The sequence below is a fragment of the Xyrauchen texanus genome, chromosome 26 (assembly GCF_025860055.1).
Source record: "Xyrauchen texanus isolate HMW12.3.18 chromosome 26, RBS_HiC_50CHRs, whole genome shotgun sequence".
In the NCBI taxonomy this organism is placed as follows: Eukaryota; Metazoa; Chordata; class Actinopteri; order Cypriniformes; family Catostomidae; genus Xyrauchen; species Xyrauchen texanus.
The window spans coordinates 10,240,048-10,264,341 of record NC_068301.1 but is presented as its reverse complement, the minus strand read 5'-3'; the positions used below and the strand labels follow the sequence as shown (position 1 = coordinate 10,264,341).

The window sequence follows — 24,294 nt, the reverse complement described above, 5'->3', positions numbered from 1 at the left end:
TAAGATTAAGAGTAAGTGGCTTTGGTTAAAAGCGTCTGCCAGACGAATAAAAGTGCATGCAAAATATGACATACAAATATTTTTAAAAGACATTCTACAGAAATATAATGGGGCCCAAATTCAAGAAACCCCTTTAGTGACAGTTATAACCTCTTAATTATTAATTTAAGGCTATTGTCACTTAGACTGTCTCGTTTCGAAGGCTGCGTGCTAGCTAGGACGCTAGGACGTGCTAGCTATGTCCTCCTTTAAACAAGCCTCGTTTAAGCGAGACGGCCTTCGTAGGACAAATAGAAACAGAAAGTATCGTGGTTGCTGGTAAGATCACCTTTTGCTGACCGTTTTGGCTTCGCAGAGATAATGTGCGCTTCTAAATCACTTGCACCTTTATTAGCAACTGACACATTAGCCCTACATGTCATAAATTCTGCTTCCCACGGAACTCAACTTGGACGAGAGCATGGGAATTCTTTGTGCAAACCTTCTGTACATTTGCACTTTCGTTTGGGCATTGTTTCCACTCAGCTGTCATTTATGAAGCAACGTTTTGATGCCGAACACAATAGCCAATAGATGCTGCAAGCCTTTTATAATCGACCAATTGTTGTGCGAGAAGACGGGCCTTTCAAAGAGTGGTTAAAGCAATGCAAATATGCGCGCGCGCACACAATGAAGTATTAGACCAGATGCACATCATAATGCAACTTAAGTCGAATACATTTTCGCAAATTTAGAAATCCCGGTCGGACGCTTTTTTAAGGTCCGTAAAAAGTACATGTCCGGGAAAAAGAGGACGTACGGTCACACTACTCTGGCCTTTCTTAGGGGTTTTGTATGGACGACTGGTCTCCAAAAGAACGACCTTTATGAAATCATGTGCTCACAAGGTTTTGAAGTCAGGAAGTTTGGAAGAATAACAGATGGTACATCTGTATACACTGCAGAAATGATAGCAATCTTTATGGCACTAGGTTGGATTTAAGAGCAGATAAAGTTAAATAATATGTTCTGACTCAATGGTGGTACCTATGAGTTTACAAACAAATCAAACAAATAGAAGTGACATTTTAATAGAAATTGTAATTACATTATACAGTCTAAAACAGATAGGAATAATAATTAATTTCAAGTGGGTGCCAGCACATGTGGGAATTCAAGGCAATGAAGAAGCAGACAAAATGGCTAAAAAGTCATTAAGGAAAGATGATCCAAGTATAAATATTTCACTTAGCAGGTCAGAAGGGAAACATTTGGTATTGGAAGCATGTAAGTATTGGAAGTATTTGGTATATGACATTATTATAAGATACAGAGGAGCATTAAAAAAAGTAAAATCATTCATAACATAAGTAGACTGGAAAAGGTTATATTCACACATCTAAGAACAGGACAGTCCAATCTTAACTATACATTACACATTAGAGTGAAACATAATACACGTTTATGTGAGGTTTGTGCAATAGAGAAAGTAGAGCATGTGTTGGTGGTATGTCCTGCATATGAAAGAGAAAGGAGTCTTAAGGAAGAAATACAAACCTTAGGAAGTCAAGAATTCATAATAAGCAATATCTTAAATTATGGTCTAAATGTGGGGAAACAAATTAATGCAATAATGAGATTTATTAGGAGCAGTGGATTAAAATATAGGATATAGGAATAGGGAGAAATATAGATTTCATTATCTTTACACTCCATCACAGAAGGTGGCGGTATGAACCAACTAAGTTGGTTCGCAACCCGCCATAAAACCTAAAGAAGAAGGTTACAATGTATCCCGAACCAAAAGGGGGCGCTATAACATCATGTGGTTGCTGCACTCACACGGGACACGTCGTGCTAGGTGCTAGCGTAAGACTGAAACCATCTGCGCATGCGTTGTGCTGTCTTCATAATTTGAGGACTGAATCAATCGGACGAAGGTAACGTAGCTGCTCAACATTTCATTCCATAAAATAAATAACTGCTGATAATATTACATTCAAATCTCATTGTAGTCTCTGTTTGTGTGTAATCAAGTTGTTGGCGCGACTGATCAGAATAGTTGAATCTAACACGATTGCAAAGGACACGTAATCACAGTTAGGTACATTGTGTGATTATTTTAATAGAAATGTTGTACTTATTAGAATTGTCATTTGTACACGCCTGATAATCCTAGCGCAGTTAACTGTATTCAATATAATACTGCTGCTCGAAGTCAATAATTCACTTTCGATGAAATTCGATGTACACTTAAGCATTCTTAAATGGATTGAATTGAATGTATTATACTTTTGTTATTTTCTGTAATGTTTTGTCCTATAATTATAATGATAATTTCCTCAGATAGGTACTGTGCACAGTTTGTCATCTTTGTGCGTGTTTTAAATGTCCCCTGCCTTTCCACAGATGAGGGTACTCTGTATATTTGCTCTGGTTGCTGTGGTGGGTCTTGTGGCAGGAGAAGAAGGGGCTCGTCTGTTGGCCTCCAAGTCCCTATTGAACCGTTACGCTGTTGAGGGACGAGATCTTACTTTGCAGTACAACATTTACAATGTGGGCTCCAGGTATTGTCTCTCCCCACCCCCCTTCCTTCCCTCTTTCTTCATTTGTTTGTATGTATACAACTATTGTTCTCAGCAGGGAAAGGCTTTTAGGTTAAGTTTGAACAAATCATGCAGTTGGCAGCAAATGAGAGCATGCCCATTCTAGTTCACTGTTGTATTTATCTTTTCATCCTCTCTTTTCCTGCTCTCTCAAGTGCTGCCCTGGAGGTCGATCTGTCCGATGACTCCTTCCCCCCTGAAGATTTCGGCATTGTCTCAGGAATGCTCAATGTGAAATGGGACCGTATTGCACCGTATCCTTTTTCTGGTCTTTCCATAACACTCAACCGTAGTAAACTCCATTTAAGTTAAACTGTTCATTTAAGTTTATCTCTTTGTTAATTTTTCATTGGACATTCATAATAACTAAAACATGCTTCTTAACCTGTTGATACGCAATTCCCCTGCACGCGGTAGTGACGTCACTCTGCTTACATTAATCTATAATTTACCGTCTATAAAATGTAATGTTAACAAATTATACATTTTTTCAAAGGTCCAAGGGTTGAACATTGATGTTCAGAACAATGCTCCAGAAACAGCAATTTAGTTATTTGTGCCAGGAGTACAAATGAAAACATATGAAAATATCAAAACAGGACTTTAACATTTATGCATTTTGCAGATGCTTTTATCCAAAGCGACTTACAGTGCACTTATTACAGGGACAATCCCCTCGGAGCAACTGGAGTTAAGTGTCTTGCTCAAGGACACAATGGTGGCGGCTCTGGGGATCAAACCGGCAACCTTCTGCTTACCATTTCTGTGCTTTAGCCCACTAGGCCACCTCCACCATTCATACCTTTGTTATGAAAATGCGATCGCCACATGAATCCAGTTCGCCACACTTGGGTTCATTGAAAAACATCCAATAGCACTTTTTGTCCATAAAAGTGATAAATCTGAGAAATATTGATATATTCTCCATTGTTTACATGAGATCTCACCTGAAAGAATTATCCTTCGTCATCCTTCTTCAACAAACTATGCAATCTGATCAGCATTCATGTTGTAAAACTGTATATTATCTTATATATTAGAGTCTCATAAATAAAATAAGCCTGTCTCCAAAGTATATTTTAAATAAGTTTTATTCATAATAGCCGAGCAGTGCAGTCAGATTTTGTGTCGTCTTGAAAGGCGGAGCCTTCATTTTACTCTGTATGCTTCCAGCGATTTTACAGAGAAAAAAGCTTGCAGGAACCTCATTTTTTGTTAGATCATCTTCAAATTTGAAACATAACTTCTTTAGACTTGTGGCTTTGAGAACATTGTATTTCTGGGTTGTCTTGGTGTGTTTATTAATGTTTTTTTTTTTTAGATTATAAAAACATGTTCAGCACAAAATATTTCCATTACTATAAACTTCAGCTTCTCTAACTTTAAATAATAACAACATATATTAATTCTGAAACTTGGGAAATAAAGCCCAAAGTGTCTGAATTCAAAATATACTACAAATGTGTCCAGTAAATAATACCATTTAATTTCATGTATGTCATTTTCATGGTTTGTGCTCAAAAAGGGGGTGAGTATCAACAGGTTAACTTAATTTAGGATTATAACCTTCAAGATGTGATCAAAATTCATTTAAAACACATGCTTCTCTAATTTGCATCATGGAATTTTTTAGGTGGTTTAAAGTCCAGAGTCATGCTCGTCATCTTTTAAACAAGTAATCTCTAATCAGTCACTCAATTAGCACTTTGTGATTTTTCTTTCTGATTAAATTTAACGTCATTAATTCTGTTTCACTCAGTCTGGACCCTTTATTTACTTCTGTCCATTAGTAGGTTATGCTCCCTAACTCTTCCACAGTGCCAGTAATGTTTCTCACACAGTGGTTCTGCGGCCACTGAAAGCTGGTTACTTCAACTTCACATCTGCTTCTGTTAGCTACCTGGCCCAGGAGGGTGGACCGGTTGTGGTGAGTAGAGTCCTACAATGCCTTTAATGTACATCGAGAAAATACAATTTCTGTAGAGGTGGAAGGTTTGGGCTTAGTTTCAGTGCCTCAGTTTGCCCTGAAAGGAAAATGCCTTGGGTTGCGGATGTACACATTATCTGGATCATGATATAGTTTTCTAATTCAGTCCAATACACTTGACCCAGCCAAAGTCATTGGTGCATTTTGTTTGCATCTTTGGGCATTTTTAATGCAATAATAATGTTCTGCAAAAATCTGACCATTTGCTTTATTCTGATTATGACAAAGTTTTTAGTTAAGAATAAATTAGGATTCACCTGATGATAATGCATGTATTGTCCAGTGGTATGATTCCTTGTTTGTGTAGTAAAATACTGCAATAATTAAAGAGTCTTTGGTATATTTAGGTCTTTTAATAGTCCATCAAAATTTAAATACTAAGCATATTAATTTATGGCATCTACACATTGAGTTATTACTCATAACATTGTCGAATTTTAGATTATTGCGATCAGGGTGTATTACCGTTTAGCTAAGTCGGTCTCATTTTTGCATCTCTCAGGTTGGTTACACAAGTGCACCTGGTCAGGGAGGCATTCTTGCCCAGAGAGAGTTTGACAGACGCTTTTCTCCACATTACGTAAGTAACTCTCAGCAATGCTTTAATAGGGAACATTGAGTAAAATGGTCTTCGATTTATTGCAGACTTTGTTATGATGATGTGTAATTTCTGTCTGTCATAGCTGGACTGGGCTGCTTTTGGAGTTATGACCCTACCCTCTATTGGCATTCCTCTGCTCCTGTGGTACTCTAGCAAGAGAAAGTATGACTCATCGAAAACAAAGAAGAACTGAGATATAGATTAACAGGACAAAACGGATCAGGCATCATAAGAGTAAATGGTCTGGGGGGTATTTGAATTGTGGTGGGAGGGATGGGTTGAGGATGTTGTTTTTGGATAAATAATTACCCATATTGGGGGTAAATTGATCAATGATTGAATCTGTTTTTAAACAATGTTGATAGATGACCTGTCTTTATCTTCTTAATTTTGTTTGAGGGAACTGGGGACTGAAGCATTATAAGTAAGAGACTCGAGAATGGCATCGACTGCCTATGAACTTAATGTTGCCATGCCAGGGTGACTCAGGTGCACCACCTCAGTTTTGTAAGGATTTTCTGAAGCCTAAATGCCTGTTGAACCTAAAAAGGAATGTGTAGCCTTTCATGATTTGTGTGGGGCTAGTTTGTGGAATTAAACAGAGGATTTTACAAAGATGCTGTATGTTGTGCCTCATTGTGTTGGCTGTCTGAGATATGCTTTCATCAGTCTGCTCCTTTTTGAACGGAGACATTTTTTTATCCATGTAGTGATTATGAGGTTTCTTATTTTCTATAATGGATAGTCATTTTAGTGGAATATCATTGAATTTAATGACCAAACTACTGACAAAGCTTATTAGGTTACGGTCTAGCACCTCACTTGAACATATCTATAATTGGGCTGTTTAAAATGTTCCGGGCAATGCAATCCAATTTAATCCATTAAAGGAATTTTCTGGGTTCAATGCAAGTTAAACTCAATTTACCACTTTTATAGCATAATGTTGATTACTACAGAAGATAATTTCGACTTAAGCAAAAAGTCACAGTTACAGTAAGGCCATTACAATGGAAGTGAATGGGGCCAGTCCATAAACATTAAAATACACACCATTTCCAAAGTGTAGACACATTTTTGTGTGCTAAAATTGCTTACAGGTTTTACTGGCGTTGTGACGTCATGGCAACAAGGTTGAAATATTGGATATATTTCACACTGAAAGTGGATATTTATGGTGAAAAAGGACTTGAATATTGAACTTTCTCACCCACACCAATCATATTGCTTCAGAAGACATGGATTAAACCACTGGAGATGTATGGATTACATTTATGCTGCCTTTATGGGATTTTTATAGCTTCAAAGGTATGGTCATTATTCACTTGCATTCACTTCATTAAGGACCAACAGAGCTGAGATATTCTTCTAAAAGTCTTCATGTTCAGCAGAAGAATGAATGTCCTACACATCTAGTATGGCAGTAGGGTGATAAAGCAAAAAACAAAAGCCATTGATTGGCTAAATTCAAAATAGTGAGAACATTGCAATGTCAAACATTGATTTGCAGTGTAATTATGTCTCTGCTGTGAAGGATTTTACAAGAACATATGTTTTCAGATTTTATTTAAATAGATGACCCCTTGAAGCTGATGCCTAGGACTATTCCATGGTGGGGATCAATATTTACAAACCTACAATCATACAAGTTCTTGGTGCTGATTGCTTATGCACATTATTGCTGTAGTTATGGGAATTGAGAGGTGTAAACAATCTTGAGGTCAGCATTTTGGGTTGGGTGGGAGCTGATTTGGTCTAGAGCTGGTTGGTCTTGCTGGAATCTGCTCGTAAATAGATCTGGAGGAAATCTGCAGAGGTGAGTGCTCTGAATGCTGGAAACCAGAGTGTTGCGGCTGAACCATCAATGAGGACATGACAAAACTCTGTAAAGAAATGTTTCTTATTCTTAAGTATCATCTTTTAACATTTGAACATAGGCTACATGAAATTATCTCAAGGAAATATACCTGCCCAGCACTCTCTGGTCTTAAGGGACCAAGTGCAGATCTTGGAGGTGGTCTAAAAGGAAGGATAGGTCCGGGTCTTGCTGATTCAGAATGGCCATCTTGGGCACCCCTGATGTTCACCTCTGATTATAGATGATGTTTTGGTTGATTTGCTAAAGAAATGTCACATGGGTACAAATATTGCTATTGATATACAACATACATTATATACAACAATATATCATTTCTGCATTTAATTATACTGAGTATGCAACTCTTTTTCATACACTTTAAACCAATACATGCTAAATCAATAGCTTCAAACCACAAATATTCATTGTTAATATTAATAATGTTCAGACAAAACCAGCTTAACAAATTACCTCTAGTTCCTATCTTATTGATGTTAATCATCTCTTACCTGCATCCCCTGCTGCCTGCCTTCTCCAACCCGCGGCATAACAGTCAATATCCTCAGTACGACTGCGTGTATGTGGAGTCTCCTCATAAGTGTGCATGGGTTCCAGCTTCCAATATATGTGATCTGCTGCCATCATGTCAAAGCTTGGGAAACTTGGATGGGTAGATGATGCTGTTGCCATCTGAAGGTCAGAATGGTCATTGACGTTGGGGATATTTTCTGACACAGCTCTGGGAGGTTTGTTGACTCTGGCATATGGGACATCTGTGGTTGGAGCTTGATCCCCTGTTAAACTCAGATTGATGGGTTGTTCAGAATTGCCATTCTAGTGGTAAACAAGAGAGTATTGTGTGTCCTTTTAGCTATAGAATAACTTTCACATTTAACAAGTTACAATAAAAGAGTCACACAAACCAATGATAAACTCCTTTTCTATCTTACTCCTCAACACATCCCATACATTTATCATTAACAAGGAAAAGATGGCACAAGTCAATATCAAATTTGTACAAATGCAATTGTTTTTGTTTTGTTCCAGATTTGTTCATTTTCTGAAGAAAATGCATTTAGGGCTCTCCCGTGCAAAATTTGCTGCCATGATGTTATGGTGTTGAAGGTGGTAGCCAGGACATTGCTATGCAATTGCTAAGGTGTTCTGGGTGGTTGCTATGGTATTGCTAGGTAGATGCTTACTTGCCCAAGTCAAAAGAGATTACCCCAATTCTCTATGATATTCTTTTATTTATAGTTATAGATATCGCTTAGGTCCCTACTTCAATGTAAGTGTATGGGATTTTGTCTCCCGTTTCGCTGATACTCATCTTAAAGGAATAGTTCACTCAAAAATGTTTATTGCGCAATGATGCCATGACATTTAGTCACAATATACAAAAGAACCAGTGAGGTTAGATGTTGTCGATGTAGCCACCATATTAAATTCACAATGTTTTACTTAATTTACCTTTGATTTGAGAGTGAATATTGACTTAAAGGGGTCATGACATGAGAAACCAAATTTGCCTTGATCTTTTGGTATATAAGAGGTCTTTGTATCATTAAAACGTCCTGCAAGTTTAATATTTTAAGACGTCCTCCCCATTCTAAACGAATCATTTATTTAATCAAGCTCAAAATACAGCTCGTTCTGGATTCATGGTTAGAAGTGACGTGTCGGTTAGAAGTGACGTAACAGCGTTTGCATATGACCGCCTCCAGCACAAGATAACTACGCTTTAAGCGCCAAGACAACTACGCTCATTTCAGTATCGCCGTCGCCTCACAAGTGTTCAGTCGATGGACAGCGAGCTCTGACAGAGACTACTTGTGCACAGGAAAATTACGATGCCACACAGATGTGCTGTTCCTGGCTGTGGTCAAACAAAACCTCTGAATAAGCTGCCGAAAGATCCAGGCGTCAGGGAAAAATGGATTCAGTTTATTTTTTGCGGACGTTCCAGTCACGGCAGTGTTAACTTAAGCGTTTGTTCTGTACATTTTAAGGATGACTGTTTTGAGAACAAATCTCAATATGATGCTTTCTTTGCCAGAAAACTGTTGCTCAAAGATAAGTCCGTGCCGACTATTCTGGGAACAACGACGACGCAAACTGTAAGTAATCTATTTTAAACTTTAAACTACTTTTTAAAGCGCAATTTCATTCATTATGAATAATCACAGTGTTTTTACTTAGTTTACTAGCATATTGTTCTGGCTGGGGGCGTCAATAATTGATACATAGGCACTGACGTTAGCCAATCATAACAGTGGGCGTTAACACTGAAGTCTTAAATGGAAAACGCCCCCAAAACAGACTGTTTGAATCAGAGGATGAGAAACAGGGTGGGAAAAGGTCATAAATCACTAGATTTTAAAAGTTTTTCTTAAAAAAAAAATATATTAATACTATAATTGCACCTAAGGGAACATAATAATACAATAAAAAAAAACATGTCATGACCCCTTTAAATTGTGTTCTGTTCACCATACAAATTAATTGTATGCCTTCAGACGACTTGTAAAAGGATGCATGAGTTGCATGATCAGTCCCTTTGTTCCCCATGTTATTTTATCAAATTCAGCCAAAGTAATTATCATTAATGGTAATTATTTTTCATTTCTGGGTGAACTACTTCTTTAGAGGTGCCATAAGCAATTTTAGCTGTTCTACTGAGCCATTGAATTAGCCACTCCCCTCTTTCCAAAACCCAGCACTCCAAAGATACCAAATGAGCTTCGTTGAGACAACAATGTGCAGAAATGGTTGTTAAAAACAGCAGCAGCAAAACAGCACACTCAGCTGACAACTCTGCTGACAACTGTCATGAGCAATATGGCATAAAAATGTCTTTAAGTCTCAATAATTTGCTGCAACTAAAATACTATGAGAACTCGCAAAATGATTGACAGGTTGAAAGCGTCAGAAACTGTGGCCTGCAGACACATTTTTGTTTGCAGTTTACAGAGTCTAGAGCTGTCACCATAGGTGAATTATGGGCTGTGCCCATATGTTGGTTTGACAAAACCATCTCTTAAAGTTTTAAATAGTTTTAAATAGGGTATAAATAGGGTATAGGGATGATCACTTCTGAATGTAACGCTGATGAGTTAGAAAAGATATGGCAGCACAAGCCAGAACTGCCTGAACTCTTTGCTGAGTTTCACCAAACCCATGCATATATGCTGTAAGAGCCTATTTTTGAAATTCTGCAATATTTGAAGTGTTTGATGAAGTTAAAATATTTCATAATGTATTACTGCCCCCTTAAATATATGCATGTTTACACATTTTGTTACATGCTTGTATTTATTTAATTGTTTTTATTTTTATATTTTGTATGCATAATTTGTAGTACTTACAATATTTACATTGAGTTTAAATGAATATGTATAATAAACGCTAAAATAGTGCTGTCTCTTTAAGAACAGTGCCTGTTAAGTTTCTTTACCACATCGGAGCTATGTGTTTGAATTAATCTGACTGTAAATAACAGAACGGATATTAAAAGAGACTTAAATAAATAAATGAAAATATATTGCGTTGGTCTCATCATTAAAAGATCATTAAATCTAAATGATAACTGGCCCGGTGGCCTAAATGAAAATTGGCCTCGGGGCCCTTACTAGTCATAATCCACCCCTGGCTGTCACAGAGACTAGTAAGATATCTCATGACACTTATTTTGTTAATATCTTTCAGGGAGTAGGAATTTTTTTTTGCATACATTTCCATGTAAAAAAGGCGTGTAACAGCACCTTTACGCACCAGTAATGAAAAATCTGAGATTGTCTTTCTTCATCTATAATTACTCACTTCTAGGCTAGAAGGTGCTGTTTCAGGTCCATGCTTGCACTCTGGCAGCGAGTAAGTCTTCTTTTTTTTTTTAAGTAAGTCTCACTGCTTCATACTGCACACACTCTTCTCTAGCAGAGGTGATCTGACTGGAGGAGTTTGATGATAATGGATCTAGAACAGCCTGACCCATGGCCATGGGTTGTCTGGTTTGTGCATCTTGATTTATCTCTTTTCCATTTCCTTCCGCTTCCGTCCTTCACTCCCAACCTTTCAATTTCTTCATAGCCACCATTATGCTAAACAGCAAGAAATTGACAGGATAAGAAATTAGAAGGTTTGAAAAAGTAATGTGGTCATGAGTATGCTCTTATATCAAAAAGATGAAGTTACACAAAAGAAGAATATGTGTGTGTGTACCTGCACACAAGGCAAGGTCAACACCTCATTAAAGGGCCCCACAGTATTATGAGTATAATAGTTGATTAAGTCTACCAGGCTTCGATGGCGGCTGTTTTCTCCAGCAATGAGATACACACCACTAGATGCTCCACTCTCCTCTTAAATGATGAAGTGATGACACCTATCCTCTCCTCTGGAGTTTGAGAGTATTTGTTATTTAGTGTAAGTAAGTTGTTCCACATGTACATGTTCAAATAGGTGCAGTGGCCCCAAAAATAATTTGGGCACAGATTCTAAGAAAACATATAAATGTACAATTAAAAAATATATATTGATCTGTGTCTTGTCCACACATATCATTGTTTTTGAATATATGGTTTGAACCACTGGAAAACGTTTATGCTGCTTTTATCTACTTTTTGGACCTTCAGATTTCTGGCTACCATTCACTTGCATTGAAATTTTTAGATATTCTTTTAAAAATATTTGTTTGTGTTCAGCAGAAGAAAGTCAATGTGAGTAAATGATGACAGAATTAAAATGTTTTGGGTGAAGTATCCCTTTAAGCCATCCTTAAAATGTTGTTAATATTATTGCTTGGTTTGTCAAACCAATATTTAAAGAAAGGTACCCAAAGCACACGTCAACAAATTATTTCCTCCACAACCAAAAAAAAAAAAAAAAGGTTTGTTAGGTTTTAAATGATACAAAAAAATAGATATATGGTTTAAAATTGGAACAAAAAGTATTTGGACTCTTCCTGGTCTCTCATCCACTAAAAGTTACTTTGGGTCCATTTGGTTAGAAGTAAAAAAAAAAAAAAAAAAGTTCCAGCATGCTTTGCAGATGGCACTCAGTAAATGTTTAAACTAAAAAAAAAAAAATTCCTGTAAAATTATCGAAACATCCTCAAAACAAGAAACATTTACTTGAGAAGCGACATAAGATACAGTATTATGTCTTGTTTTCAGAGAAATCACACTAAATTTAGTGTGGTTTATGCTTAAAACAGGAAAGATAAAAGCTCTGCCAATGGCACAAGAAAATAAAATAGCTTTCCCTTTTAATAAACATTGGCAAACTTTTTTATTTATTTATTGTTATAACTATAAATGTAACTAAACACTGTTAGATTTATCTGAAAATGACAAAATTAGAAAAAAAAGCAAATTTACAATTGTTAATTTTCAAAGAATATTTTGATGTTGTTATTGGAAAACAAGATAAAAATACCATCCATCCATCCATCGTCAACCGCTTATCCTGTGTACAGGGTCGCGGGGGGCTGGAGCCTATCCCAGCTAACATTGGGCGAAAGGCGGGGGACACCCTGGACACCTCAAGATAAAAATACTCAGGAATAAAATATAGTTTTCATTGCAGTGTACTGCGGCTGTCAGTCTGACAAACATCTTTTGTTTACCAAGGAAGAAAGAAACTCATACGGGTTTGTAACGACATCGAGGTGAGTAAATGATGACAGAATGTTCATTTTGGGGTGAGCTATTCCTTTAAAAGTCCAAATACTTTTTTGGGGGTTAATGTATGTGTGAAAATACCTGTAAGAGAGCACTAAGCCAATCTTGGATTTACTTTATCCTCAACAGGATAGAGCCTTGTGGCTTATCCTACAGCAGCTGCTCTGCTTCCCTGAGAAAGGGTGACAGAAAGACAGGATTTGGAAGAACTTGAAAGAACAGAATATTATGAATGCCTTGCTTGCATGACACTATTTCACATCTGTATGTGTGCAGCCTTGCAAGTGCATCTGTTTTTGTGTCATGTTTTATAGAACATTTAGTTGTGGGTGTAACCTGCATGTAGCAAAACCATGGAGCCAGCAGGGAAGAAGGTGTCTGGGTGTTTGCAGTGGAGGCAGCTCTGTTCTTTCAAACCACAGAAGAGTATTAGCATGCAGAGATGGAGTCAGGGGGTCCAGGAGCCCCTCAGAGCCCAAAACAAGAAAAGGAGCCATTCGCTTCACTGTCATCTTAAAAATAGATTATCCAAATTTGTCATTTAGATGAAACATGTGAAACATATTTCAAAAGTGTATTTGCTATATAATCTGTATTTAATCTACAGTATGTAATTAATGCATTAGAAAAATTCAAGACGTCAAATGTTTTCATGCCAATACTTATCCTATGTTAATATATTGTACCATCATAATGCACATACTTACAGCTATAAACTTATATAATGCAAAAAACATTTTGCATTGTTTGCAAACATAGAAATAGACCTAAAGATGGATGCTTTGAGATAAAATATTTCAAATGTAAATGGTGGGGGCATTTACAAGCTTCAAAAGCCCATGTAACATGTGTGCATTGTTCTGATGTGCAAATGTTAATTTGGGTGGCTCACTTTGTAGTTAAAGAAGCGATCATGTCCACAACAATACCCAAGCACACAACACATGTTAAACATCATATAAAGTCTAACCGGCTACACTCAGCAGCTATTATTTGGGGCTATTTATGTGTATGTGGATGCCTGATCAAAGGTTAAATCTATGTATAAAATACTCGTTGCACATTCTTTACTCAATTGAAAGTTTTGTCAGTGTAGACCTTGACGTTTCTGTACTGACATTCTTGCTTCTTGCTTTGCTTCAAAAGGCTTTTTAGAAATAATGTTGAATAGCAGAACTGCAGATAGTGTTTTATTTTGTATTGAGGTAAAATATGTATTCATATTTTGTCTTTAAGGACATTAGGACTTTTTTTTATATTCAGTGTGCATCCTTTTTAAAATGAGATAAGCAATTTTACCAAAATAGCTAAAATTATTTGGGAATTGTATGTATTTTCTTAACTATATGAACATCTTTACAGATGAATAATATATTTGAGGTCTCACGGTTTGCAAATGTGCAGTAGTTCCTTAAAGAATGTCTAAATTGCTTTCATTGATGTAATCTATATTCAGATTGATTCAGTCATATTACGTACATAACTTAAAACTAGTTCATTTTAAATGTTATCATAGGAAGTACATTTTTAAGAGACCTGATAAAGCAGTTTTTACATTGTATTATTTACAGTAATTGAAATATGTTTATTTCTTAAGATATATTTCTTAGAATAGGGTCTTTCCAAACCTTTTGGCAGTACTTGTATCATAATATCTATTACTTGAAAGTGTTACCTCATTTTCCTTCTGCTGGCCCTGGTTATTTAATTGCTGTGGCGTCGGGCAACCTTTTATGGTGCGCCAGGTTTTAACTGGAGGTCTCTTTGTTGCAGGTTGCTCTGGAGCAATAGATGGACGGGGCATTGTTCTTGGTTGATGGACTGGAAGAGACCTCATTCACTCTCTCTGTCGAGATTCAGCATCTGCACAGAAACAAAATACACTAAATGCCCAACAGGCTAAGTGACTGCAGTTTGATTGTTAAACCAGACACTATAGAAACCTAACACTAATAGATTAAAGATGGAAATCATTTATTGAGAAAGCCTAAAGCCTACAAAAAAGTAGATTGACAGTTAATTGTCTTTCAACTGAGTTCACCATTAAATACATATTAACTTTTAATATTAGATACTAAAATCTATATATCATATCACTATCCCACGACTGAGAAGTTCAGATGTACCTAACAGCAAACCAGTGAAAGGCTTCAAATAACACATTGAAAACGGAAATGTCACTTTATCCACAAGTACATCAGCGAGCATCACGAACATTCAACCAAAATCAACACTGTAATCATATTCGGCACAATACGTAACACTAATACTGTCTTTCATTATCTTGTTGATAGGGTATGTGAGAAAATGTTTAATATTATTTTTTAACCATTCAGTGAAAATCAGTGTCAGATATTAAGTTTGGGAAAATGAAGAGTAGGTTATCATATAAATAATAGATTTCTATTGTCATTCTGAAAAACAAGCAATCAACATTTTAATTAATAGATCTACCTGCAAACAATCTCTTGTAATATAAATGGTAAAAATCATACTCTGTGAATAACCTATACTAACTAAACTGTAAAACACAATACAACACAGTAAAAACACCATATTTCCATTAAACATGGTTTTGTGTTTAAACTGTATAAATGTTGTAATATCAAAGATATTTAAGGCTAAATAAAACGTTCTGGGTGTACTGTAAAGAGGAAGCACAGCATCTTAAAAACATCATGGAAATGATCATTATGAAAATTCAAAAGACGTTCAGTGGTGTTCAAGAAAAGATAGAAAGCTAACCTGTAATCTTTTTGTAGTCAAAGTCCATGCTGAAATTCAGGACGTAAAAATGCTTCCTCTTCCTGTCAGCTCTTGACTGTATCTGCCTTATCCTGTTTAAATATGTGCGTTGTGACTTAGAGAAAAAGAGAGAAAGTGGAAAAGGTCACAGAATCAGAATTAGTTATGAATCGAATCTTTGTGATTGTGTGAAGATTTCTCATCAGTCATCAGACATCAGCTGAAACATCCTAACTGAGCTTAAACACATATAAACAACTGGACAAACTGCACTCATTTCCAAGTGCTGCCAAGAACTGCAAAACAGCTTTTTTTATCATGTGAACCACTATACATTTACACAGTGTTGAACTAAAAAACATTAAAAAGCTACAGTATATAAGCAACTGCTATCAATTAAATTGAACATTAGATAATTTAGTTTGATTAACTTAATTAGGTTGAGTTAAAACTACTATAGTACTTTGATTTGTCTGAATTCAACTAAATTATGTTTGGCAGAATGAAGCTGATTAATCTGAATGAAAGAAACAAAATAATCAATTCAGTTCAAATTAAGTTCTCAAATTTGATTAAGTAAGGGTAAGCAAATTCTTGAAAGAAATATATTAATATCATAAGTTGCTAAATGAATTTAATTTCCATTCATGTATTCAAAATAGAAGATAGTATTAAAACAAAGCAATTTCAATCATAAGTACTTCAGAAGTTTAGTATTTCAACAAAGTTTTTAAGGTAGTTAATGTCAAACAATCTATCAGAAACTCCTACTCGTTTATTTTGGAAGATTTCCCCTCTTCAACACAAAATGGAATATGTTAAGGCTGGTTTTTATCTATGTAGACCTACTTGTGCAATATTTAAGCTTTGAATGTTGTTGGTAAAAAAAAAAAAGGTAGTTGGGCCATGTGACCACAGGATGAGAAAATAAAAAGAGGTGTGGAAAATAAAGATTGATGACAAAAGAAGTGTAGAAATAGCAAGAGTAGGTATTGCTCAACTGTGTTCAACATCTACAAACGAATTTCTTTATTTAGGAGAAATGCCACAACTCCTTCTAATATACAAATTATATATATATATATATATATATATATATATATATATATATATATATATATATATACACACAGTGCTGTGAAAAGTATATGCCCCTTCCTGATGTCTTCTATTTTTGTGTGTTTTTCATAATAAACAGTTTTAGATCTTCAAACAAGATATAATATAAATCAAAGGCAACCTGAGTAAACACAAAATACAGTTTTAAAATATTTTTTATTGAAGCAAAAAAGTTATCCAAAACCTATATCACCCATGTGAAAAACGAACTGCCCCCTTAACCGTAATTGCTGGTTGTGCCACATTTAGCAGCAACAACTGCAACCAAATGCTTCCAATAACTGGAGATCAGTTTTTCACAACGCTGTGGTAGAATTGTGTGCACTCTTCTTTGCAGAAATGCTTTAGTTTAGCCATATGGGAGGGTTTTCGAGCATGAACTGCCATTTAAGGTCCTGCCACAGCATCTCAATCGGGTTCAAGTCAGGACTTTGACTAGGCCACTCCACAACCAGAGCCATTCAGATCATTGTCTTGAATGCAGAATTCATGTTTCCCTCAATTATTGCAAGTCGTCCCGGCACTGAAGCAGCAAAGCATCCCCACACCATCACACTACCACCACCATGCTTGACCGTAGGTATGATGTTCTTTTAGTCGAATTCTGTGTTTGATTTACACCAGATGTAACGGGACCCATAACAGTTCAAATGTTATGGGTCCCCCCCCCCCAAAATATCATTAAAATATTTGTATTGTAAATAATATAATGATATATTCTTAAAATAATTGTTTAAGAAATAAAATAATACAAATGCAAATGGGGCAACAACAAAAAAACCCTTGGTGTCCACTTCAAAAAATTGCTCTTGAGAATTGTTATGTTTATTGTCCCCCCCAACATTTTTATGACATTTTTACCTCTGAGTCCAACTGAACTCCAATATGAATGCAGTTTCATAGATTTGGGTTTTTAGTAACTAAGGGGGCAAATACTTTTTCACACAGGCCCAGTTGGTATTGGATAACTTTTTTGCTTCAATAAATAACATTATAATTTAAAAACTGTATTTTGTGTTCACTCAGATTCCCTTGTTTTATGTTAGATTTTGTTTGAATTTTTGAAACAATTTAGTTGGAGAAATACACGAAAACAGAAGAAATCAGGATGGGGACAAATACTTTTTCACATCAATGTAATAAGAAGGTCTCCCTACTTCACTCTTGATCTTCTTTTGTTTCTCTATTTTTATCTTTCACTTAGGCCTATATTATAATGCCCTCTAAGTAAAAAACACATTTCTGTTGTAATTTCAATGTAATACTATTTTTATTTTGTATTAAAATACAAAATACTAAAAATTTTGGACCTTGAATTTGGTTACTGAGTTTCTATGTAAATATGTTTCTTTTTATACTCTTGTTTTTATGAACTCTTAAAGTTAAAACGTTAAAACCTACATATTTAATTTCATAACAGTTTAATGTGTGATTTTGAATAAAATGGCATACAGGACATTTACACAATACATTCACTAGATGGCATAAACACATTAGATTTGGCATGCTATGGACTGGATCTATTTTAGTCATTTCATACATTGTATCTATGTATGCGGAGAAAATCAGGTTTGCGTACCTTTCCATCTGATAAAAAAAGCCTGTTTTCAAAAATGTGTTGGTTAAGATAGAAACTACTGTCCACCTATTTGACCTGTCTGCTCTCACACCTTTGTCTGCAATGCAACTGTCATCTTAACCAATACTCCCAAAGCCAACCAATACGTTCACCTTTAAGTTTTGCTGCATGAATGAATCATTCCAAGCATAAATCTCTCAACCGTGAATTCCAGTGGTCTTATGGAGCTGCAGAGTGTTACCTATGATACATCCAACCCCCCTCTTCTTGTTCACAGGAGGCGTGCACTGCACTGACATGGTCAAAACCAGCGTTTCCTCATTTCAGCAAGTGCGTGTCAGCAGTGAGCGGAGGTCCAGAGGTAACGCCACCCGTACAGCAGATATTACGCAGGATTCATGACGGCTTAGACGGCTTGTTCATCCCTGCCAGGTACGTTACATAAATCAACCGTGGGGATCCGAGGAACTTCATTGGAATAGACTATTCTGGGTCATTAATTTTTTTTTTATATTAGGCCATATGTCGCAGCGTATGGGAGAAGTTGTCCTAAAAGGAAATCGACCTGTCATTATTGTATCGTTGTGTCGTGGTGATCGTGAGGGGTTTTTCATGGTTTTACTGTAATAGTTACGTAAAGTGCGGTTTGGGTCGCAGTGGAATACTAAATACACACGACGCGCCAGAATGAGGCATGGACAAGTTTCCACAAGCAGGTTTCAGTCGCTTTTAGTGTATGATGAGAACAGAGTTGACAAGAGACATTTAACATGCTTGTATATGTTATGTATGTATATTATGAGTTATCGTGCTTATGTATTTTGATTACTGATCAAAGCGAAATTGAGCGCGCGAAGAAAATTGCCCAGCATGCAAAAATAACAATAATAATTGTATAGCTATATATCATTTTTTGTCTTATTTTCCAGTAAAAATAACTATATATATATGACCCGCATTCAAAGCCATTGTAAAATTACTATAAATGCACACCTGGAATAGTACATTCTGTATTAATGCAATTCCTGCATGCTGTTAACAACCTCAAACAGTCTATAGTTAGAAAAATGCATGGTCCCACTTTATATTAGGTGTCTTTAACTACTATGTACTAACATTAAAATGCATACAATAGAATGTATTTATTGTGTTACAACTTATTCTGCAGAATTCTCAAAAAATTCACAGTTGCTGCTATTGAGGTTGAGGTACGGGTTTAGGAGTAGGGGTAGGTAGGGAAGTGTTATGGACTAGGTATTGGGTCGGGTTATGTTTAGGGTTAGGGGTAAGGTTAACAGTGTTCAGATGTAATGAAATGCAGGTACTTGCAACAACATGTATGTACTTAAAAAGTATACATCATAAAGACACCTATAAAGTGGTTCAGAGAAATGCACTATATTACTTGGCGGAACAATTTTTTATTGAGATTATTATAAATAATACATTGAACTCCTTTTTAGAAATCACCATAAGCCCAAATAATGACAACTACTATTTAATTTACACAGTAAGGATACAGTAGATTTCGTGAATTATTATAATATAATAATCAGGGCTCTACAGTGCAGCATTTTGGTGTTTTGTTGACATTTGACATTTGTTGCACACATTAAAAATATTTCCAAAACAGCCTTTTATCACCATAGAAATATTGCCTGACTTAGGCCCTTCCTCTCTCTGGCTGATGCAGAAATGCTTATCTATGCCTTTATCACCTCTAGGCTGGATTACTGCAATACCCTTTTTTCTGGTCTACCAGCAAAAAACATAAATAGGCTTCAGTATATTCAGAACTCTACTGCTTGTGTTCACACATACCTATCTTTGCAGTCTTGTTGCGTCCTACACTCCCTCCAGTTCTCTTCGTTCTACCAATACATTTGCACTTCAGCAGCCCTCCTGCAAACTTAAATCTATGGGGAAAGAGCTTTCTCTTTCAGAGGCCTTTCCTTTTGTGTATTTAGTTTTTTTTTTTATTTGTTGTTATGGTGGTTGCTGTTGTATGTTATGTATTTATGCAATCTTGTAGTGAGCGCTTTGAGTGCAAGAAAAGCACATTAGAAATAAAAGGTATTATTACCCAGGCCCTAAGAGTAGACTGCTAGATCTAATCTTACTTCCAAATTGAGGTTTTTCAAAAGACAAGAAAGACAAGTTTTCATTTGTCCATGTTTGGATTACAGCACATTCACTTAAGCAACTGAAAGCTAGGTGTTACTGATTAGATGTGTAATTTTGTCCTTAGCACAACAGAAGCTTGACACTTTACACTGTAGTTTTCAGTCTCTAGGGTCCGATTGCTGCTATATAGTAGACCATGAAATGTTGACTTTGGATAGGCAGTTTAGTTGTTGGTCTTTAGTATTTAGTTATCCTGTAACAATGTCTTAATTGCAAACTGAAACAGTTTAACGATAACAATTCCAATTTAAATCTAATTTAAAAACATATCCATCGTTTGTAATATTTCACAACTTTTGCATAATGTAAAGTTGAGTTTGAATACTCACCATGTGGGTTACTTTTGTTTGCTTGGTGGGTTTCCCTGAAGCTCATTAGGTAGATAAAAACAACAACATTGCTTCTAATTTCCATTCTCACAGATGCATTCATTTCTCCTTGTCCATTTTGTTCTCAATTGTTCATTGCCACCAGTTCAAATTAATTAGTTGTTTTTCTAATTTGTATGTTGATGCAGAGGATTACCCGAGGCTCTGGGGACTGTGATCCAAATAAGGAATGAAATCGTTAATTTAGCTTCATGATTGTTAGAGATTTGATCCTACAGTAGATTCAGCAGGCAGTTCTGAGTTTTTAAATTGCTCTTGAAGTTCTATCTTTCATCCTGGATAGAATGGAATGAAGGCAGGCACTTCTCAAATTTCAGAATTCCCTCACCTGAACCCGAGGCTATCAGACACATTTCACTTAGTTAAGTTTACACAATAAAGTAGATGACGTGAGATGAGGGAAGAGAAGGTGCATCCAGCAGTATATCAGCATGCACAACATTTACAAAACAAATGCATCCATCCATCATGTATTTATATTCTTCTGTATTGCATTGAAAGAGATATGAATATTCATGTGTTTAAATCCACTTTTTAAGCTTAAGCTAAACTGCTGTAAAATTGGTTGTACTAAATGAGATACAAACATGTAAACAATTAATACAAAACACTATCCAAATGCATGCAGAAACAGATTGTTCCGCCTAGTTTTGCTAGATGTGAGTCTGTAATTTGACACAGTTGAGTGGCTGTTGCTCCAATGAAGCAAAAGGACAGTTTTTGTATTGCAACGAACACCATTGTTCTGCTCAGTTGCTGCTCTCCTGCCATGTTACTGTTGGAAGCTGAAGTGAAATGGGTGGGGTGTTGTTTTGGAAAAGAATTGTTGATCAATGCAGCCTTTCCATGTTCATTCCATTCCCTATAAATCCAACCCATTGGCACTCTAAACACATTTTGAAAGTCCCTACGTACTCTGTTACCCTTAGTTTGGCACTACTATAGAGTATCATAGAGCAATGCAAATAGATAAAAAAAATAGGCATATGAGCTTGTGAGTTGTGATTGTGTGTGTGTGTGTGTGTGTGTGTGTGTGTGTGTGTGTGTGTATGTGTGAGCGTGTATTTATCACTTTGTGGGGACCAAATGTCCCCATAAGGATAGTAAAACCCGAAATGTTTGACCTTGTGGGGACATTTTGTCGGTCCCCATGAGGAAAACAGCTTATAAATCATACTAAATTATGTTTTTTGAAAATGTAAAAATGCAGAATGTTTTCTGTGAGGGTTAGGTTTAGGGGTAGGGTTAGGTTTAGGGGATAGAATATAAAGTTTGTACAGTATAAAAACCATTATGTCTATGGAAAGTCCCCATAAAACATGGAAACACAACATGTGTGTGTGTGTGTGTGTGTGTGTGTGTGTGTGTGTGTGTGTGCTCTAAATTCAAATGTTTGATTGTATCTGTGAGGATATTATGTAAAGCAACATTTTTAAAAGACACTCAGTTTCTTGTTCTTTCCGTATTTGTAACACAATGCGCTGAACTTAATGATTGACATCTCCAGACACTGTCCAACCTGTTGATATTCCAGATCAGACCTTTCACTCAAAAAATAGCTCTTTGGCTGAACTTGATTCAATAGTGGTCAGTGATTTTACATGTTTGAAATAAGTTTTCTTAATTAAACATTACAAATATAATCTTATATAAACACTTTTTGTATTTAGTTAAATTGGGTAAACCCATAAAAATTAGAGATATCAGAGCAACTGTAAAACTCTCCACTGAACGAATGAACTAGTTGAATGTTAGCATGCTAAATAAACTGTATGCTGGTTGGAAACACTGTATTGTGTAGTTTTACAAGTATACTATGTTTAATACAGCAATTGCTAAATTAAGTGATAAATCAATTTAATATGTGATATGGACCTGTCCTCAACATTAGCTCAAGCTCCACTCTTCACCGTAGTGGTAACCCCTAAAACTCCAACATAACAGAACTCTTCGGAATCTCATCATAACAAAACATTAAACACTATCAAGTATCCCTTTTATATTCATCCTGCACAAAAACACATAAAATGACACTCAGTTTTAACATTTACTCTCCTTGTTGAGTCCCATTAAAAGCATGCTGGGAAATGGAAATCCCCTGCCCAGTTTCATCAATGCTAAATTAACACCAAAATTATTCAGGTAGTCCCAATTTAATAGATTAAGTAAAATGTTGTATAAATGTGTTGCTTTAGATTAAGATTAATTAAATTAACCAGCAGCAAAAAATATTTTTTGTTGTTGTTGAGCATTTATACACAATATTACCATATAGTTTATAGTACTATAGTACATGTCACTGTTAGAATTATATATTTACCTACGGACAGAAACGATTGTCAAGCTTGTATGCAAATCGGACAAACTACCATTGTCATTTGATTTCAATTTCAAGTGCTTCACACACACAAAATGTACATTGTGTAATTTATACACTTAAACACAACAATACTGTGTTGATACAATGTGAAAAAAACATGTAATTTTAGTATAAAACCCTTACATTTCAAGTTATAACACTTTCTCAGCTGAAATGCATAATGGATGATGGATTTGTTTACATAGGATTATGATCCGAAAAGAAGGTTAAATATTATTATATTGCTATATATATATGTGTGTGTGTGTGTGTGTGTGTGTGTGTGTGTGTGTGTGTGCCTTTATCCCAGAAACCCAAATGCATATGCATTTAAACTGTAAACTTTGACTAGCAAAACACAAACCCAGGGACTTTTCCTCCTCATTTCACAAGACCACCAAACGCCACTGAAAGATAGATGTGCAAGACCTTGTTTGTCTTGTCATTCCATAAATAATCTCTCTTCTGTGTATCCCAGTATCTCCATCCAACACTAATTTATTTTCTCATACCTTCCTCCCCTCTCTTTTCTTACTAACAATTGTTGAGCCATTCAAAACTAATTACAGAACTACAACTGAATGTGGGAAATGGGCTCATATTCAAGAATTTGTTAACATAACTATGCATGGGAGTATGACTTAGTTCTGTTTGGCAGTTTCTCACAGTATTTCAGCATTTTGGTGCTCTTGGTTCCACATTGGTATGCAGTTTGTCCAAACTTGGCTGGACTTTAAAGGATTGACATTCTTACGCATGTTTGTAGTTTGGGAATAAATATTTAGGGGAACATACTTAGACTGTATGTATTGGAGATGGCCGCTAACTTCTACCATCTTCTTTGTTTCAGGTGTGGACCTAATTCTAAACCCAGTATGAGCACTATAGCCTACTGGAGCTGATAGCTTGCTTTTGAATATTTGTGGACACAGGACTGTGGTGAGCAGAGAGAGAACAATATGGCTCTATTTAAGCTGGAAAATGTTGAAGACCTTTATGAGATTGGAGAAGTTTTGGGAAGGTAAAGAGATTTGCTCTTACAAATAAATATTATTTTCTGTATGGTCACGGTTCTGTGTTACAATAATGGCATTAACTGGTAATGCCATGGTACTTTGATGTATACTGTGGCACTGAATAAAAACAATCTTCATAATATACTGTATTACAGTATTTACATGGGACTCCAAGGCGCTTAAAGGAATATTGT

The 24,294-nt window shown here is 35.8% G+C and overlaps 2 protein-coding genes and 1 long non-coding RNA gene across 9 annotated transcripts in view; 2 read left to right on the top strand and 1 right to left on the bottom strand.

Annotated features, from left to right (window-relative positions):
- The first annotated feature begins 1,848 nt into the window (after positions 1-1,848).
- On the top strand, positions 1,849-5,793 carry LOC127619606 (translocon-associated protein subunit beta). The gene is made up of 6 exons (XM_052092506.1): positions 1,849-1,919; positions 2,389-2,546; positions 2,741-2,839; positions 4,404-4,512; positions 5,075-5,152; positions 5,256-5,793. The coding sequence occupies exons 2-6, from the start codon at positions 2,389-2,391 to the stop codon at positions 5,364-5,366; spliced, it is 555 nt and encodes a 184-aa protein (XP_051948466.1). The 5' UTR covers positions 1,849-1,919; the 3' UTR covers positions 5,367-5,793.
- Positions 5,794-6,090: 297 nt separating this feature from the next.
- On the bottom strand, positions 6,091-20,681 carry LOC127619608 (uncharacterized). Of its 7 annotated transcripts, none has more exons than XR_007967579.1 (9): positions 20,666-20,681; positions 15,455-15,569; positions 13,046-14,572; positions 12,791-12,881; positions 11,250-11,524; positions 10,851-11,128; positions 7,541-7,865; positions 7,141-7,292; positions 6,092-7,056 (listed from the first exon to the last, which is right to left on the bottom strand). It is a non-coding gene; the product is annotated as an uncharacterized LOC127619608 (long non-coding RNA). The 7 variants fall into 7 exon arrangements; XR_007967581.1 differs by having other exon boundaries at positions 11,250-11,424; XR_007967578.1 differs by having other exon boundaries at positions 6,104-7,056; positions 12,791-13,221; positions 14,385-14,572; positions 20,666-20,680.
- LOC127619605 (death-associated protein kinase 2-like) overlaps positions 18,470-24,294 on the top strand; it is a 29,269-nt gene continuing 23,444 nt past the window's right edge. The window contains exons 1-2 of the mRNA XM_052092505.1: positions 18,470-18,584; positions 23,935-24,105. Of these exons, the coding sequence (XP_051948465.1) occupies positions 24,044-24,105 (62 nt within the window). The 5' untranslated portion in view covers positions 18,470-18,584; positions 23,935-24,043. The remainder of the gene's footprint in view (positions 18,585-23,934; positions 24,106-24,294) is intronic.

Excerpts from the sequence above, each read along its gene's own strand:
- LOC127619606 (XM_052092506.1), top strand. The coding sequence starts at position 2,389 with ATGAGGGTACTCTGTATATTTGCTCTGGTTGCTGTGGTGGGTCTTGTG. Across the intron at positions 4,513-5,074 it reads AGGAGGGTGGACCGGTTGTG|GTTGGTTACACAAGTGCACC; the intron begins GTGAGTAGAGTC and ends TGCATCTCTCAG. Across the intron at positions 5,153-5,255 it reads GACGCTTTTCTCCACATTAC|CTGGACTGGGCTGCTTTTGG; the intron begins GTAAGTAACTCT and ends TGTCTGTCATAG.